This window comes from Leucoraja erinacea, chromosome 2, assembly GCF_028641065.1.
Source record: "Leucoraja erinacea ecotype New England chromosome 2, Leri_hhj_1, whole genome shotgun sequence".
NCBI classification, from domain to species: domain Eukaryota; kingdom Metazoa; phylum Chordata; class Chondrichthyes; order Rajiformes; family Rajidae; genus Leucoraja; species Leucoraja erinaceus.
In genome coordinates, this window is record NC_073378.1 from 136,344,061 (window position 1) to 136,364,381 (window position 20,321).

Sequence of the window (20,321 nt, forward strand, 5' to 3'; positions counted from 1 at the left end):
GTTGGTGGTCAGTTTCAATCGTGACCGTTTGTCCGAAGATAAAGTCATTCCATTTCTTGCAGGCGAAAACAACCGCCAACAGCTCTTTCTCAATTTCATCATATCGTTGTTCTGTGTCAGTCATAGTGCGCGAGGCATAGCCAACAGGCTTATTGCCGCTACCGTCATTTTGAAGACATGCTGCGCCTAGTCCGTGTTGTGAGGCGTCATAAGTCAGAGTGACCGGTCATTTAGGATCAAAGTAAGCGAGAGTAGGAGCACAAGACATCTGCTGCTTAAGAGTGTCGAACGCCCTCTGCTGTTGCTCGTGCCAGGTCCAAGCAGTGTCTTTATGTGTAAGCTGGCGCAACGGGGCTGATATTTCACTGAAGTCCGGAATAAATTTGCTCAAGTAGTTAACCATGCCAAGGAATCTTTGTAGACCGAGCACGTCTGTTGGTGTTGGGAGCTCGTTGATAGCACTGGTTTTTGCCAGATCAGTTCTTAGGCCATCTTTAGCGAACACATGGCCTATGTATTTCACCTCACTTACCTTGAATTTACATTTTTGAGGGTTTAGCTTGAGGTTAATGGCGATCCAGGACCTTCGTCAGATTAGCATTGCGTTCTTCAACATTTCGTCCCGCAACGAGGATGTCATCCACTCCGATGGAGCATGGGTAACCTGCAAACAACTGCTCCATAGCTTGTTGAAATACTTCACTAGCAGAGTTTATGCCAAAGGACATGCGAAGAAATCTGTAACGCCCGAATGGTGTGCTGAAAGTGGTAAACTTGGAGTTCGAGTGAAATCTGTCAGAATGAACTCTTGGCATCTAGTACTGTGAATACAGTTGCCTCTGCCATCTGTGCTGCAGTTTCGTCCACAGAGCGCATGGGAGGTCGTTTAATGGCTGTGTTTAAGTCCATAGGATTGATACAAATCTGTATTTCGTCTTTATTCTTCTTCATTGCCACAACCATGGTGGAAACCCAATCCGAAGGGTCAGAGATGGAAGCAATCACACCTAGAGACACCATTCTGTTTAGTTCATTTTGAATACGGTCCCGCATAGCATGGGGAATCATATGAGCTGGACGAACAACTGGAATTACCTCGGGGTCAATGGTGATTGTGTACCTAACAGGCAACCTGCCCAGCTTGTCGTCAAACAAAGTTCTGTATTGCGTCAGAATATGTTGGCTTAAATCACAGGTTGTAGTCAGATGACAAACAGAAGGTCTGAAAGAGACAAGTCCCATGTCTTGACATGCGTTGGCACCCAGCAGACACGGCACATCCTCACGAACAACATAGAAATTCAGGTTGTGGACACGTGAGTTAAGACAGCAGCGTAACTCAACTTGACCGATAGTCAACTCAACTGGACTTCCTGCAAATGAGAGAAGGGAGGCAGCCGTAGGAGTGATAGTCTCTGTTTTTCATAACTTTTTAAACACAGGTAGACAAATCACATTGCATCTGGCGCCGGTATCTACTTTCAGTTAAAAATTCTTGCCATTAACAGGCAAAGCGACCTTGGGGTCTAGTTGTTTATGCATTAAATCAGACAAGGAATGTACATCGCCAGGAGCCTGCAAATCCGTGGGAGCTAGTTGAGAGCATTCTGAGAGCAAGTTTTCATGGCCAAGTGAATTAACAGATTGCCTTGTTTGAACTCTGTTGCTATGTGAACTACAGCATCTGAAGAAATGATTTCTTTTGTTGCAAAATCAACATAATTTTCCATACGCTGGGCAACGGTCACGAGCAAGTGAACCCCCACAGTTAAAACAATTGTCTATTAATCTCACGATAGAGTTGTCGGGCACTTGAGGAGAACGACGAGAGATTTGATAAGACATTCCGGCAACATTAGTTTCACGACCAGCAGAGTGCCCTAAAACTTGTATGAGCGTCAGCCATTTCAGCAATGCAACAGCGGTTTTCAGCAGTCTTAGAGTAAGCTCAGCATCTCGCAGTAACTCATCGCTTATCATTGCGGACACCATAGACCAAACAGTCACGGACTAGGCTATCACATATATCCCTGAAATTGCATCGATTGGCAATGTGCTTCACACCACCGTTCTGCAAGGTCCTCGTCAAACACCAGGATCTCTGATTTTCTGAGAGCAGAAGCCATAGTAATGGAGAAAATACCGGAGAAAACAACAAACCAAAATAAAAGCAATAGAATTAAACAAGGATGATTCCGTTCACTCTGACACCATGTTGAGCTTCTGCTGTTGGAATAATTTAAGTCACACACTGTGTTAAAGATCCAAAGACTTTATTAACGTTACAGCATAGGTAACGTTACTCTAAAAGTGAGAGAGCAACTGCAGGGAGGCTTTCTATTAAACTAATGGGCGTAGCTACAAAGTATGATTCGTAATATGAGTCACTGATCTACAATATGTGACGAGTATTTGTACAGTTTTTTTTAACTTTGAATATGTTTATTATTATGAATAAAGTGTACTTTTGGAAAAATAAATCCTTATTGCAGCTGGCCACTATTCTGTTTTATTCCTAGGTTCACCAATGATTCAGCTAGTTTGGTCTGTATGCCTTCTTCTAAGCCTTTACAGAGTTCACTCAAGAAGAAAGATCGATCTCCAGGTGGTAACGGATGTCCTTCAGGAGGTGAACCAGGACACCTTCCCCTGAACATCCTGTCACAAGATTCAAGCAGGGCTGGCGTGTTTCCCATAGAAGCCAGAGGATCAAATATGGATCAACAGAGATCTCGGTCCACTCGCGTAGTACGTGGCATGATGACTGGTCCAGTCCGCACCGTACAGGAGGTGGGTCACCAGCTGATCCTTTCCAACTTTCATGTGGATTCCAGAATGCAGCTCATTTCATTTGGTAGACACAAAATGCTGGGGTAACTGAGTGGAACAGGCAGCATCTCTGGAGAGAAGAGATGGATGACGTTTCCAGTCGAGATCCTTCTTCTGCATCTGCAGTTCCATCTGCAGTTCCTGCCTACTTATTTCCTTTGTTCTTTTGTCCTGCCCTGTATTGGTTTTGAGGGCAAGGGCTTGCAATACAAGTTATCAACAGGATTTGAACTGTTAGAGTTATTGTGCAAATAAAGAACCAAGGTGTAGAAAGGAACTGCAGGTGCTGGTTTATACCAAAGATAGACACAATGATCTGGAGTAACTCAGTAGGTCAGGCAGCATCTCTGGAGGAAAAGGATGAGTGACATTTCGGGTCGGGATTCTTCTTCAGGCTGAAAGTAGAGGGGAGGTAACTTGAGGTTAGAAATGGGGTCATTAGCCTTCTTTAGTGCTTTTAACAAACCCATGAGATCCCAAAGTACTTTACAGCTTACAGTGGGATTTCTTGTGAAGTGTGAACACTGTTGAAAGCAACATGGAAACAAGGGTGGCACAGTGACGCTGCTGGTAGAGCTGCTGCCTCACAGCGCCAGAGACCCAGGTTTAGTCTTGGCCTCAGGTACTCTCTGCGTGCAGTTTGTACGTTCTCCCTGTGAGCACGCGGGTTTCCTCCAAATGTGATTTCCTCCCACATCCCAATGGGTTTGTAGGTTTATTGGTCTCTGTAAAATTGCCCATAGTGAGTAGGTCGTGATTGTGAAAGTGGGATAAAATAGAACAAGTGTGAATGAGGGATTGATGGACATCATGGACTTGGTGGGCAGAAGGGACTGGTTCCATGGTGTATCTCTAAATTAAAAGTAGGCAAACTGCTGCAACATGTTTTGTGGCAGCAATTAAATCATTTAAAACTATTACATGTGGACCTGATGGGCCGAAGGGACTGTTTCCATGCTGTTTCTCGAAATTAAACTAAATTTATAGTATGGGTCAACGCTACCAAATTCGGTTATTGTTGTCCCTCGCAAAATGGAAAGAGTAATCTTGTGTGCGGTACCCTCATATAGTTAGAACCATAGAGTCATACAGTGTGAAAACAGGCCCTTCGGCCCAACTTACCCTTGCCAACGAACATGTCCCATCTATACTAGTCCCACCTGCCTGTGCTTTTCCCCATATGCCGCTAAACCTATCCTATCCATGTACCTGTCCAAATGTTTCTTAAACGTTGTGATGGTATCTGCCTCAACTACCTCCTCCGGCAGCTCATTCCATACACCCACTACCCTTTGTGTGAAAAAGTTACCCAATAAGTTCCTATTAATTCTTTCCCTCCTTGCCTTAAACCCATGTCCTCTGGTTCTCAATTCCCCTACTCTGGGCAAGAGACACTGTGCATCTACCCCAAAGGAGATTGCATCTCTGGAGAGAAGGAATGTGTGACATTTCGGGTCGAGACCCTTCTTCAGACTGAGTGTCGGGGAGAGGGAGACACCGAAATAAGGAAGGGTAAAGTGCGAAAACGAGACATCAAAGCGGATGGAAATCAAAATGTGGAATAGATCATAGTTAGCTTGGAGAAGGTGACAACAAAGTATACTGAGATAAAATGTAATCAGGGGGACAGTCCGACTGGTCAGAGCACTAGAAAGGGGGGAGGGATGGAGAGAGTGGGATACCCTTTACTTGAAATGTATTCTACATTTTCCTTGACCTTCATCCCCTTTGATGTACAATTTTACAATGTTGTGCAGGACTCCTCCAAAAGGCGCCTCAGCAAGCGAGGCTCAGGATCCAACTTGACGCTGCACGTGGTGGAGAGCGACGTCGACAGCGGCCTGAAGGGCTACGTGCGGCAGGCCAGCGCCCCATGCGAGAACGCCACTGGCTCTGACTGGTTGCCTGCCGCCTCCACGCTGGCGAACCACATGACGGATGGCACGTCCTCTCCGGACTACCCGCCGATGAAGCCCTCCGGCTACTACCCAGGTGGCCGCAGCAGCCAGAAGCCCTCGGACATCCGATGGTACCAGGAACCCGGTGACGATGTTGGCGTGGAGAGGCAGCCCGAGCGAGCCCGGTGCCTGACCCCCAGCGGACTCGAGACCAAGCTGCCCCCCAACGCGAATGCCAATGTGCCTGAGAGGAGCAGGAAGGTGAAGTTTGCACCAGAGTGCATGAACATTGAGCACAAGGCGAGAGACAACGATGCCCCGAATGTGGAAGAACTACATGTCAGGTATGCAACATGTGCCCTCAATCTACTGTACCTGCTGACATTGAATCTCTGCACAAGGGTTTGCTTGATTGTAGGCTCGAGCCCTGGTTCATGGTGATAGTGTCTCAGAAGCAGATAACTGCTAACAGGGCACATCGACAGGAGTAGGTTCTCCAGCCTTTACTCTGTTTTGCGTTCATCGTGGAAGGTAGTTTTAGGTCACAGGGTGATATCAATGCGTGATTTAGGTTGAGGTTTATTATCGAAATACAGTGAAAAAACATTATTTTGCATGCAATTCAATTGAATCAGATAATCCTACCATATCAAAATCCATAGAGAGGTGTTTGGTCTATGGGTTTATCAAAACTCATAGATCATCCACTTGTAGCCAGTTCATAAGTTCTAGGAACAGAATTAGTTTCGGCCAATCAAGTCTACTCTGCCATTCAATCTTCGCTGATCTATATTTCCTTCTCAACCCCATTTTCCTGCCTTTACCCCATAACACCTGACACCCTTAGTAATCAAGAATCTGTCAATCTCCGCCTTAAAAATATCCATTGATGGTCTCCACAGCATCTGTGGCAAAGAATTCCACAGATTCACCACCCTCAGACTAAATAAATTATTCCTCATCACCTTTATAAAGGTATGTTCTTTTATTCTGAGGCTACCGCCTCTGGTCCTGGGCTCTCCCACTAGAGTCATAGAGTGATACAGCATGGAAATATTCCCTTCGGCCCAACTTACCCACACTGACTAACATGTCCCAGCTACACTAGTCCCAACTGCCTGCGTTTGGTCCATATCCCTCCAAACTTGACCTATTCATGTACCTGTGTAACTGTTTCTTAAACATTGGGATAGTCCTAGCCTCAACTACCTCTTCTGGCAGCTTGTTCCATACACCTACCACCGTTTCTGTGAAATCGTTACCCCTCAGATTCCTAGTAAATATTTTCCCCTACATCTTGAACCTATGTCCTCTGGTCTATTCTATCAGGAATACTGTGTGAACTGTTTTTTTTTGGTGGGGAATTCTGTACAATCTTTTAGTGTGAAGACATTTCTGACATTCAATCTCTTATTGTTCTCTAATTAATCTCATTTTGATTCTGTGACCCCCCCCCTGGTTCTGGTACCAACCTTCGTCTCTTCATCTATTTAATTTAGTTTAGTTTAGAGATACAGCGCTGAAACAGGCCCCTCAGCTCGCTGAGTCCATTGGTCACTCGTAAACCAGGTCTATGTCCGACATACGAAGAAGGGTAATTTTTACAGAAGCCTATTAATCTACAAACCTGCACGTCTTTGGAATGTGGGAGGATATCGGAGTATCCGGAGAAAACCCACGCGGTCACAGGGAGAACATACAATCTCTGTATGGACAGCACCCGTAGTCAGGATCAAAACTGGGTCTCTGGCGTTGTAAGGCAGCAACTCTACCGCTGCATCACTGTGCTGCCCTTTCTCTGCTAACTAATCCATACCTTTACATTAATCACTGTCACCTATACTCCAAATTTGTTTAATACTCTTTAATAAGGTGGATTTGTCTTCTTGGAACAAAGGAGGCCGAGGGGTGACCTGATTGAAGTTTATACAATTATGAGAGGTATAGATAAAATCACCACACATAGAGAGTCATAGAGTGTGGAAACAGGCCCTTCAGCCCAACTTGCCCACATCGGCCAATATGTCCCAGCTACAGTTGTCCTACCTGCCTGCGTTTGGTCCGTATCCCTCCAAACTTATCCTAACCATGTACCTGTCTAATTGTTTCTTAAATGTTGAGACAGTCTCAGCCTCAACTACCTCCTCTGGCAGCTTGTTCCATACACCCACAAGAACCATCCTATCCACATTCTCTCTATCCAGGCCTTTCAACGTTTGGTAAGTTTCAATGAGGGGCCCCCTCATCCTTCTAAACTCCAGCAAGTCAGATTCAGATTCAGATTCAACTTTAATTGTCATTGTCAGTGTACAGTACAGAGACAACAAAATGCATTTAGCATCTCCTTGGAAGAGCGACATAGCATATGATTTGAATAAATATTTAAATTAGCATATATACAGACATAGTGTTTTTTCCTGTGGGAGGAGTGTCCGGGGGGGGGGGGGTGATTGGCAGTCACCGAGGTACGTTGTTGAGTAGAGTGACAGCCGCCAGGAAGAAGCTGTTCCTGGACCTGCTGGCCCAGCAACGGAGAGACCTGTAGCGCCTCCCGGATGGTAGGAGGGTAAACAGTCCATGGTTGGGGCGAGAGCAGTCCTTGGCGATGCTGAGCGCCCTCTGCAGACAACGCTTGCTTTGGACAGACTCAATGGAGGGGAGCGAGGAACCGGTGATGCGTTGGGCAATTTTCACCACCCTCTGCAATGCCTTCCGGTCGGAGACAGAGCAGTTGCCATACCATACTGTGATACAGTTGGTAAGGATGCTCTCGATGGTGCAGCGGTAGAAGTTCACCAGGATCTGAGGAGACAGATGGACCTTATCCAGTCTCCTCAGGAAGAAGAGACGCTGGTGAGCCTTCTTGATCAGAGTTGAGGTATTGTGGGTCCAAGAGAGGTCATCGGAGATGTTAACACCCAGGAACCTGAAGCTAGAAACACGTTCCACCTCCGTCCCGTTAATGTGGATGGGGGTGTGCGTGCCACCCCTGGACTTCCTGAAGTCTACAATGAGCTCCTTGGTCTTCTTGGAGTTAAGGGCCAGGTTGTTGTCAGCGCACCATGCTGCTAAGTACTGGACCTCCTCCCTGTAGGCCGACTCATCGTTGTTGTTGATGAGGCCAATCACCGTTGTATCATCTGCATACTTGATGATGGTGTACAGGCCGTCAAACGCTCATGAATATGTTAACCATAACTCATCATACTCATGTATAGCTGTGAGCTGTGTATATCTCTCTTGTGTTTTCAATTAATCGATTGCACACTGCCACAACCATTTTCAGTTCAATTCTTATTGGGGTGCTGACAGGGTATTTCATTTGGCTTTAGTACCTCTGGATTGCATGTTCTCCAATCAGACCAGATAATACTATACATTTGTACGAACCTATGAATCGGTGAAGGTGTGGCTGAATTACCAATACCTGCCTTTCGTTGAATACCTTTGTTAAGCTTCTGAAAGGTCTGATGTAATATTTATAATGAATGTACCAATCCTAATTCCATATGCAACAGAAATCCTTTTATCTATCTAGTTAATTAACATCTATTAATATTTTGGGGAAATATTCAGAAAAGAGAAGATGCAAAGTGCTGGATAACTCAGCTAGTCAGGCAGCATCTGTGGAGAACATGGATAGGTGATGTTTTGGGTAATGCCTATCAATGTTCTCTGGAGATGATGCCTGACCCGCTGAGCTACTCCAGCACTCTGTCCTCTTTTGCAAATCAGCAACTGCAGTTTACTTTAGACTTTAGAGATATAGCATGGAAACAGCCCCTTTGGCCCATTGAGTCCGCGTTGACCAGGGATCACCTCGTACACTAGCACTATTCTACACACTAGGAACAATTTTTACCGAAGCCAATTAACCTACAAACCTACACATCTTTGGGATGTGGGAGGAAACCGAAGCATCCGGAGAAAACCCACAAGGTCACAGGGAGAAGATATAAACTCCGTACAGACAGCACCAGTAGTCAGGATTGAAGCTGGGTCTCTGGTGCTGTAAGGCAGCAACTCGACTGATGCGCCAACGTGCCCCCCAAAAGTTCTTTGATGCTGCAGTAAGAATTCAATCTCCATTGCCTTTCCAAGAACACAGCTTGCCTGTAATATTGTAGCAGGCCACCAGAGAGAGTCCGTACTGCATGCTGCTGTAAATTGTGTGCTATTGCTTTTCATTTTATAGAATTTGACTGGTAGCATTTTGCAGGCCATCAAAAAACTTTTTTTTGGTCCCATCAGCAGTTCTGCAGGATCAAACTCCCCTTCTTCCACTTTGGTCTGACTTTCCCGCAGATTGGGCAGCCAGATGGGCAGTTTATGAAGTGGTGGGCACTTTCCGCTGTCTGCAATAGGCTTTTGTTTGCACACCAGATGCAAAATGCCATTCTGAATGCTCCTCCACTTTGCCCATGAGCTGTTGGGCACGAGAACATGTTGTTGGTTAATTATTTCATGATATTGGTAAAGATAGAATTTATTTCTCATTTGTGAATCTTTGCAATTCTCTATCCCGTGGAGTACTGGTGGACAAATCATTGAATATTTTCAAGGCTGGGCAGGTGCATGGGTAGGATAGGTTTAGAGGTGTATGTGCCAAACACGTGCAGGTGGAATTAGTGTAGCGGGGGCAAGATGGGCCGAAGGGCCTGTTTTCACGTCATATGACTGATGAAGACAGATTTCGGGACAAAGTTTAAAGGCGATCTCTGTGGCAAGTTTTTATTTATACAGAGGGTGTTGGGGGCCTGGAATGTGCTGTCGGGGGTGGTGGTGGCGACAGGTACAATAGTGGTATTTTAGATCCTTTAGGATAAGTCCATGGATATGCAGTGATATAGATTATGTGCAGGCAGATAAAGGTTGGTCTTGGTAGCATGTCCAGCACAGACATTGTGGGCCGAAGGTCCTGTTTCTGTTCTATATTATTCTATGTTCTATGATATGAGAAGCAGATGGGAGAGTGGAACTGAGGCCAGGATCAGATGAGCTAAGACATTATTATATGGCAGAGCAGGCTCAAGTAATCAAATGTTCTGCTTCTCTTATATTAGTTCATTATCTTAGCCAAAGTTTCATCAGCGCATGCAATGCTTGAGTTACTATTGGCAGTTCTGGTCTCTATGTTATTAGATGTGGAGGAAAAGGAGAAAGTGCTTAACAGATTCACAAGAACGATAGGAGAACTCAGGATATATTAAACCAACCAGAGACAATTTCTAGAGAGAAGTGAAGATTTTCGTTTTAGTGGGTCGAGTCCAAAGCTGGAGACTTTGAAATGGAGGCACAAGGAACTGCAGATGCAGGAATCAAAGTGCTGGAGGAACTCAACGGATCAGGCAATTTCTGTGGAGGGAATGGACAGGCGACATTTCGGGTCAGGACTCTTCAGATCAGGTCGCTACTTTAGACTTAAGTCTGAAGAACTTTGAAATCCAAAGAAGAATCCTGACCCGAAATTTTGCTTGTCCATTTCCCTCCTCAGAAGCTGACTGACTCACTGAGTTCCTCCAGCACTTTGTACATCATTTAAGATTACAGCATTTCTCCATTTTAAAGCCTCTTGGTTTGGACCCAACCTACTCAATCGACTATCTTCACCTCTTTAGAAATCTCTTTCGAAATGATCTCTGATTCGTTCAGTATTTCAAAGTCTGAAGTAGAATCCCGACCCGAAATGTCGCCTGTCCTTGCCCTACACAGATGTTGCCTGACCTGCTGAGTTACACCTGTTGTTTATCCAAGTATCCAAGTTTATTTAAGTATAATACCATTCGGGTAATGTAGAGAAGATTTCTTTACACAGTGTGGTGAGGATACAGCCTGGTTTCGGCCCGAAACGTTGCCTATTTCCTTCGCTCCATAGATGCTGGATCCAGCACTTTTGTCTGCCTGCTATCAAATTATTCATACACCTACCTGGATCTCAGCCAAGGCTAGATATGCAGAGTAACCCCACCATAAATTATCAATGTATTATTGGCACTCATTGTGAGAAAGCAAAATGGTGCAAAGAGCAATTCCTGAAGTGTGTCCAGGAGACTCTGATCATTCGAGTGTGATGAGATAATAAGACTCGTCCAATATCAAAGTCATAGTGACACCAGTTAACCTGCGTTCCTGTCACACTAGAGTGCACAAGCTTGCATGGTCAGCACTGCAGTGAGACAACTTTAGTTAAATAAAAACAGAAAATGCTGGAATTACTCAGCATATCAGGTGCCATCTGAGAGATAAACAGAGACAATATTTCAGGTCGATAACTTTTACCGCAAGAGTTGAGCTTATGGGACTTGATATTACAGTCCCTACTATAATTGGCACCTTCTTAATATCTGGAGTGGGGGTAGGAGTAAAAACTTCATTGGGGTCATAAGGTGGGCACCCTCCTTCCTTGGTGTTTTGTTGATAGGCCCACAACACCTCCAGAGGGCTCAACAGCAACACCTGACATCCCAGGTGCGCTCCCCTCCGTTTTACCCCTCTTGTTGGTCATTTTGCAGCCCAGTTGGAGTCCGTCCTCTTCAGTCACAGCCAGTTGCTGCTTCGCTCGGCAGCCTCTGACAGCGACCTGACCTGACGGCTTGCCGGAAGGCCTGTCCTCGAACTCCCATTCCCTTCAGGAGTCTGGTTGTTGACATGGCTACAAACCCTCTCCAACTAACCTCTACAGGGAGCAGTTGGGTACGCCAGCCGCGTTGTTCTGCCTCGGCTGCTAAGTCTGAATATTTCAGACATTTGCGTTCATGCGCTTCACCAATTGCAGCCTCCCAAGGCACAGTTAACTCCACGATGTACAGGGACTTCTGTGAGGTTGACCACAAGATCAGGTCCGGCCTGAGATTAGTTGTGATGATCTCTGGTGGAAAGATGAGCTTCTGGTCTAGATCAGCCTGCATTTTCCAGTCCCGGGCAATGTCCAGTAGGGTCGGTTCCTTTCTTGCAAGTGGCTTCTCTGGAAGTTGTCCTGCCTTTACAAAAGGGGTGGTGTTCGAGAAACCATGCGTTGTGGGAGGGAGGGAATTGGTGGTAGTTCTCCTTTCTTCCAAGGTAATTGCCAGTTGTCGCAGGACCTGATTGTGCCTCCAGGTGTAGCGGCCTTGTGAAGACTGGTTTTATAGCCAGTGAGGATGTGACTTAATATTGCTGGGGTTTGGCAGACAGAACATGATGGATCTTCTCCAAGCCACTGGTTTAGGTTCTTGGGTGTTGGAAGAACATCGTAGGTGGCTCTGATGATGAAGCTAAGACGGCTTCCTTCCATCTCCCACAGATCTTTCCATGTAAGCTTACGATGCTCCAGGTTTTCCCAGGTAGTCCACTGGCCCTGTTTGGACTGTGAGACTGCCTTTGTGCATCTCTGCCTCCCCTTGCTGACGAACCTCAGCAACTACCAGCTTTCTTCTCTGGGTGGATGTTGCCTTGTGCCATGTGGGTCAACTTGTCCTGAGTGCAATCCCACCTCTTCCCTGCTGCACCTGTCCTACAATGTCTCCATGCCTGAGAGCAGATTTTGCTTGCTGTGCAGCCTCTGATGAGGTCCACTTCCTCCCAGTAGCCAGTCTGGGAGGAGCCGCTCGTACCGTTCATCTTGAGACTCGGTCAGGGTCATGTCCAGCCTCACTTTGGTGCATTTGTATTCTTCTGTGAGGCTAGAGACGGGCAGTTCCAGAGCATGTGGCCAAACAAGCTGATATTGCTGAGTCCAAGCCACTTCTTGACGTATGAACTGACTGTCCTCCCCAGCTTCTCGACTTTGGTGATGGGGACCTCGTAGTCCGTCAGAGGCCACATCAGATGGGGAAGCAATCTAAACTGCGGACACCACAGTTTCAGCTTGCCAGAAAGCGAGGTCTTTGATGGTTTTTTCCCTCAGTTGGTCACACTGGTCTGAGTCTTTGAGGCTTACATTGTACCACCGTCCTAAACTCTTGACTGGCACCTCTGACACCATTGGAATGGGTGTTTCATCAATGTGGAATCGCGTGTCTGCGATTTTTCCTCTGATGATGGATATGCTCCTGGATTTGCTGGGTTTCAACTTCATTTGGCCCCATGTTATGTTTGCATGAAGCTTTTCCAGCTTGGTACATGCAATGGTTGAGGTCAGGGTGGTCATGTCATCCATGTAGGCGCAAATTATTCCCACTTCCAGTGTTTGCCATGATGTTGTGTATTCTGTTGTTGTAATACAGAATTGCAAATCTTGGGAGTAGTTTCTGACCAGGTTTGTAATGGTCTTTGGCATATGGAAGACCTCGAAGGCTGTCTAGAAGAGAGAATGGGGAACAGATCCAAAAGCATTGGCTAGGTCCAGCAATAAGATGTGCAGATCTCTTCCTTCCCTTTTTGCAGACTGGATTTGATGCCATATCATGCTTGTGTGTTCTTAGCATCCAGAGAAGTCTGGTATACCAGCTTTCTGTACCGACGTGTCAATCAGGTTGTTCTGTTTCAGGTAGGTTATCATCCTTTGAGCAACAATGTTAAAGAAGATCTTCCCTTCAACATTCAAGAGATTGATTTGCTGGAATTGGTTGATGTTTGAGGCATCTTTTTCCTTGGAGATCACCACTCCCCCTGCTCTTCGCCATGCTTTTGGGATGGTTTGCTTTTTCCATGCTATCTTCATTTGCCTCCATAGGAACCGTAGACCATTTGGAGCATTGTTGTACAGCCGGTATGGAACTCCGTTTGGTCCTGGAGCTGAAGCTGCCCTTGCTTTCCTTACGGCTTTCTCGACTTTGCTCCATCTTGGGAGGCTGTCGTCTAACTGGTGTTCTGGTTGAGAATGGGTGGCATGTCTGGAGGTACCCTCCTCTGCTCAAATCTTTGGTTGGCTGTGTACATTGATTTCAGGTGGTCCTCCATTTCCCTCTTAAGTGACCCGCTCTTTTCCTTTGTGAAGAGTCCTTTCACAAATCTGAAGGTATCCTTGTAGAAGGATATTCTTGCCCTCTCCTTCTTCTTGCGTCGAATTCTGAGGGTTTTTGCTCTCCGCAGTCTTTCCAGGCGTTCCTTTAAATCTGCTTGCAGGAGGTTGGTGCCCACTCTTTCCTCCAGTGAGGATTTCCTCCACCGTTTCCTCAGGTCCCTTCTTTCTTTGATTAGGTGCTTGATTTCTCGCTGCCTTCTGAGCTTAGGAGGGGTTGTTGTTTCCTTCTTTTTGGTTCCGAACCTTTTCTGTCCCGTAGAAGTAGATCAGATCACTCATTTTCTCCAGCTTCTTCTCCACTGTTCCTTGAAGTCCGTCTAGGATCTTAGTCGGGTCTACGTCGATTGTTGCCCACTCATTCTTGCTGCTGGACTTTGGCCACTTCACATGATGTCTGTGGCCTTGAATGTTATTCTCCAAAGCAGGCTGTGTCTGGCTGGATTCCAGGTTCTCAGACGTTGTGCTTGAATTACTCTCCTTGGCCACTGGGGTAATGATGCTCGTTGGACTGTGGGTTGTATCCTGTTGCTGAGCTTCACTCGACTGATTTGATCTTTCTCTCAGGAGATACTGATCAATGCGAGGTCCCGGCCTCACCTCCTTCAAGCACTTCATCTGCCCAATTGTATTTTTAAGCCTCTGATGGATGTTACCTTGGACCAGCCGCAGCTATACACTTGGAGTTCTTGTCCTGCAGCTGATGTTGTAAGTGCCATGCCAATTATCTTCTTCGTCGTCTTGTTCATGCCAGGGTCGGTTACCGGGTTGTCATCCGATCAGTCAAGTGGGTATTTAAATTTGCATTTTCATCTGCTGCTGAAATTTTAATGCTCACAAAATCCTCCACCCATCTTAATCATCAGGGGCGGCACAATGGCGCAGCGGTAGAGTTCCTGCCTTACAGTGCCAGAGATCCGGGTTCGATCCTGACCTTGCGTGCTGTCTGTACACAATTTGTACATTCTCCCTGTGACCGCATGGGTTTACTCTGGGTGCTCTGGTTTCCTCCCACATTCTAATGACCTGCAGATTAGTAGGTTAATTGGCTTCTGTAAATTGCCCCTAATATGTAGTGAGTGGATGAGAAAGTAGGATAGCCAAGGCTCTCACTTAACTTTTTTTCTCTGTTGCTAGCCGGGCAACCAGGGCAGCTTTTTAGGTTGCCAAATGACAGTTTAGGTAGTCATCTAAGACGGCTTGCATGATGCGTGCGATAATGTGCTCCGACGAAGTGCGTAGTTACCAGACGGAATTATGCTCAATGAAGCATTCACATATTATTTCTGCTTCAAATAAAGTCACAAACTAAACATATTCACCAATCAAGACATGATATATACCACAATGACATGCAGCAAAATTACCATACAGTATCTCAACTCTTTTTACACGTTGCAATTAATGCAGTTTCTATTATTTCGTTCCACTTCCAAACAAAAATGTGATTGGATTATTCAGCATATGATCAATCTCGGTGAGACCAAGCACAGGCTTGGAAATCGCTTCGCACAACACCTCCACTCAGTTCGCAATAACCAACCTGATCTCTCGGTGGCTCAGCACTTCAACTCCCTCATCCATTCCGTATCCGACCTTTCTGTCCTGGGCCTCCTCCATGGCCAGAATGAGGCCCACTGCAAATTGGAGGAACACTACCTCATATTTCGCTTGGGTAGTTTACACCCCAGCGGTATGAACATCGGGTTCTCCAATTTCAGGTAGTCCTTGCTTTCTCCCTCCTTCCCCTCCCATTCCCAGCCCTCCCACAGCCTACTGTCTCCGCCTCATCCTTTCTTTATCCCCCTCCCCTCGACATCAGTCTGAAGAAGGGTCTCGACCCGAAACGTCGCCTATTCCTTGGCTTCATAAATGCTGCCTCACCCGCTGAATTTCTCCAGCGTTTTTGTCAACCAACGGGATCCCATCACTGGCCACATCTTCCCATCTCCTCCCCTGTCGGCTTTCCGCAGAGACCGCTCCCTCTGTAACTCCCTGGTCAATTCGTCCCTTCCCACCCAAACCACCCCCTCTCCTGGCACTTTCCCATGTATCCGCAGGAAATGCTACACTTGTCGCTTTACCTCCCCCCTTGACTCCATTCAAGGACCCAAGCATTCTTTGCAGATGCGGCTGAAGTTCACCTGCACCTCCTCCAACCTCACCTGTTGCATCCGCTGCTCTAGGTGTCAGCTGCTCTACATCGGTGAGACCAAGCGTAGGCTTGACGATCGCTTCGCCCAACACCTTCCCTCGGTTCGCAATAACCAACCTGATCTCCCGGTGGCTCAGCACATCAACTCCCATTCCCATTCCGAATCCGAACTTTCTGTCCTGGGCCCCCTCCATGGCCAGAGTGAGTCCCACCGTAAATTGGAGGAGCAGCACCTCATTTATTGCTTGGGCAGTTTACACCCCAGTGGTATGAACATTGACTTCTCCAATTTCAGGTAGTCCCTACCTTCTCCTCTCCTTCCCAGCTCTCCCTCAGCCCACTGTCTACGCCTCTACCTTTCTTCTTCCCGCCCCCCCACCACCCTCTGAAGAAGGGTCTCGACCCAAAATGTCGCTTATTTCCTTCGCTCCACAGATGCTGCCTCACCCGCTGAGTTTCTCCGGCATTTTTGTCTACCCATTCACACAAGTTCTGTTATCCCACTTTCCTCACCCACTCCCTACACATTTTACAGATACAAGTTAACCTACAAAGCCAACGCATCTTTAGGATGTGGGAGGAAACCTACACACTTGCAGGTAGAATGTGCAAATTCAACACAGACAGTGCCCGAGGACAGGATCAAACACAGATCTCTGGTGTGTGAGGCAGCAAGTCCACCAGCTGTGCCACTATATTTTGTTTTCCAACACACAAAAAATTATACGTTGCTAACTTTAGATACTAAAAAAAATAAACTATCCATTTTCAGTCTTAAATCTCTAAGTCACGCTATGTCCCCTTTACGGTTTATATTTTAATTCAGTGCAAGACTATGGGGCAGTACATTGGCATACAGTTGATGCCTAAAAGTGCCAGAGCCCCGGAATTGATCCTGAATATGGGTGCAGTCTGTATGGAGTTTGCTCCTTTTCCCTTTGATCGCATGGGTTTTCTCTGGGTGCTCTTGATTCCTTCCACATTCCAAAGGTGTGCAGGAACCTATTTCAGACCCAACCCAAAACGTAATATTTTCCTTTTGTCCAGAGATTCTGTCTGACCTGTTGAGTTACTCCAGCTTTTGTGTCCAGCTTCAATTTAAACCAGCATCTGCAGTTCCTTCCTACACATGATACTATACGATAGAACTTTATTATTCCCAGGAGGGAAATTGTGTGTGTGTGTGTGTGTGTGTGTGTGTGTGTATTTACACACACACACACATATTTATATAGTTATATATATGTATCTATATATTAAAATTGTGTGTGTGTGTGTGTGTTTGTGGGTGCCAGATTCGGCCTTTGATTCCTTGCTACGTCAAAACAACTCCGAAATTCTCCCAAATAAACTGCCCTTACCTCTCCCACTCCTACTCTCCCTCCCCACTCTTTCCCCTCTCTTCCTTCACCCCTCTCCCCTCCCTCCACACTCTTCCCCTCCCTCCCCTACCTGGATCCATCTCCCCTCTCCCCCCTCCAGCCCCAGCCCCATAACCCCCCCTCCCCCCCCCTCTCTCCCCCCCCCCCACCTCTCTCCCCCTCCCTCATCCCTCTCCTCCCCTTCCCCCACCCCTTTCTCCTCCCCTCTCCATCTCCCTCTCCTCACCACTCTCCCCTCTCCTCCCTCTCCTCCTCCCACCCCCCCATCCCATTTCCCTCTCCCTCACCCACCCTTCCCCTCTCTCTCCTCAACCCCCTCCCCCTCCCCCTCCCCCACACTTCCTCCTCCCTCCCTCCACACTCTTCCCCCTCTCTCCCCCCTACCCCATCTCCCCCTCCTCCCCTCCCCTCCCCCCTCCCCCACACCTCTCTCCCCCCCATTCTCCTCCCCTCCCCCACCCCTATCTCCTCCCCCTCACCATCTCCCTCACCTCACCCCTCTCCCCTCCTCCTCTCATCCTCTCCCCCCCCCATCCCTCTATCCCCCACCCCTTCCCTCTCTCCCCCCCCCCCCGTTCCCTCTCTCCCCCCCCCCCTCCCGCCCCCTCCAGCCTACCCCCTCTGTCCCTCTTCCACCACTCCCCCTACTCCTCTCCCCTCCCTCCCCATTCTTCCACTTCTCTCCCCCTTCCAGGGCTCTCGCTTAACTTCTTTTCCCTGTTGCCAGCCGGGCAACCTTGGCAGCTTTTTAGGTTGCCAAATGACAGCTTAGGTGGTCATTTAAGACGGTTTGCATGACGCGTGCGATAATGTGCTCGGACGAAGTGCGTAGTTACCAGTCGGAATTATACTCAAGAAGCATTCACATATTATTTCTGCTTCAAATAAAGTCACAAACTAATATTCACCAATCAAGACATGATATATCCCACAATGACATGCAGCAAAATTATAATACAGTATCTCAACTCTTTTTACACATTGCAATTAATGCAATTTCTATTAGTTCTTTCCACTTCCAAACTAAAATGTGGTTGGATTATTCAGCGTATGATCAACCTGTGTCAATAAATCCTGGACCATGGTAACATATATGCTTAACCATGCACACTACAGATTGATGCAAGCATGTTTTCTGTGAAGGACCGAAAATTACCATAACATGGCCATAGCATGGGTCGTTATTGCTATTGGTACAGAAACACTCTCGCTTCCCACATAATTTATCCACAACAAAATATACAGGTTGCAAGGAAATTTCTATAGGCATTTTATGATAATAGTTGTTAAAACCGACTATACCCATCTGACAGGTTAAACATTACACTAACTGACAAGAGATGGCCAAAGGACATAACTGCAGCAAATGTTCTTTTGGTAATATAGTTAAAGGTGTCAACACGCCACATTACCAGACATTCAGATTTACGTGTTGTGAACAGCAATGAAGATACCCAGTTTGTAAGCACCTGATTTAAATCAAATTATTGATAAACGCTTTTTCCATCATTCCCACTTCAGAATGAACGTTAACATTTCAACTGAAATATCTCCTGACCAAATTTGTGATGTATATGATCGACTGTAAAAGTAAAACCTGGATAAATCCAACGTATAGTTGTGAATGTTGCTCATTAAATAACTACAGTACTGATACTACATATTAAGAGCATTGATTTGCCGTTAAAATTAATTCTGTAATAATGTGTCAACGGCAGCAGTGACAATCGAACACTGCGGTTTTAATGTTTCACGTGTTCACAATATAATTAATCCATCTTTATGGACTAAAACAAACATTTCCAGCACAATAGGGTCAGGGAGGGGTATGTGTGTGAATCAGTGCGGGGTGGATAGATGGCGGGGGTGGGGGGTTAGAAGGCAGTCGGTTCAGAATGGATGGATTGAGGCAGGTGAATTAATACGTGTTGGTTGGAGTAGGTAAAATTGTGAGGGGAGAGCACAGGGGATGTCAGTGGTGTTGAATGGGGGGGTTCAGTACGGGATGGATGGGGGTAGACAAAAGTACTGGAGAAACTCAGCGGGTGAGGCAACATCTTTGGAGGGAAGGAAATAAGCAACGTTTCGGGTCGAGACCCTTCTTCAGACTGTTCACCCCATTCTTCTTGAATGTGAGGATCAGTACAGGATGGTTGGGGGGGGTGGATGGTATCAGCACAGGATGAATGGGGGGTGATGGGTCAGTACAGTGTGGATCGGAGGGTCTGTGCAGGATGAATGCGCGATCACTACAGGATGATTGAAGGTAAATGGAGGGTGGGTCAGTATGGGATGAATGTGTGGATTGGTACAGGATGGATGGGGGATCAGTACAGGATGGATGGAGAAGTGCAGGATGGATGGGAAGTGGGGTAAGTACAGGATGACTTGGGGAACCAGTGGAGGGGGGGGGGGGGGGGTGGCAGGAGAATCAATGCGAGGTGGATAGGATGATCAGTGCAGGATGAATAGATGGGGGGGGGGAGATGTGGAGGGAAGCACAGGGGATTTCAGTGAGGACTGAATAGAGGCGGTGTAGGATGGAGTGGTGGGGTCCCAGGATAAGGGGGGGGGGGGTGGAGGGGGCGTAAGAGAGAGAGAGAGAGAGAAGGGGGGCGAGGTGGGGAGGAAGGAAGGTCAGCGCTCCTTGGACAACATCGCCCCGCTGCCTTGGCCGTTGGGATTTCCTCGCCACCGCCTCCATCCTCCTCCAGCCAACAGCAAGGTGCGGGGCCGAGCGGTGCAGCTCAAAGATCCTATAGCTATAGGATATTTGGTGCAGCTGCTTCAGACGGGTCGGAGCGAATGACGCGTCACGCACAGTGGCAGCAGCTGCCGTGATAGCATCTCCTCCTCCTCCTCCCTGATAGCGGCCGCTGCTTGCAAATCCGCTAACGAAGGATCCCGCACTTCGGGCAGGGAGGGGGAGGCCTCGGCGTGCAGGAGGGTTTGTTTTGAAAGTGCCGTTAGCGGGTTTGCAAGCAGCGGCCGCTATCAGGGAGGAGGAGGAGATGGATCCGCTGTCGCGGCCGCTGCTGCCACTACTGCGGGACCCGCCAATCTCTCCGACCCTTCGTCACCACGCACCTAGTATCTTTGCCCCGCACGACAGCCGT

At 47.2% G+C, this 20,321-nt stretch overlaps 1 protein-coding gene across 1 annotated transcript in view; it reads left to right on the plus strand.

The window, feature by feature from the left end:
* Positions 1–20,321, plus strand: part of mindy4 (MINDY lysine 48 deubiquitinase 4) — a 210,121-nt gene that overhangs the window by 43,908 nt on the left and 145,892 nt on the right. Inside the window, exons 4-5 of the mRNA XM_055649066.1 lie at positions 2,520–2,790; positions 4,587–5,071. Coding sequence (XP_055505041.1) covers positions 2,520–2,790; positions 4,587–5,071 — 756 coding nt within the window. The remainder of the gene's footprint in view (positions 1–2,519; positions 2,791–4,586; positions 5,072–20,321) is intronic.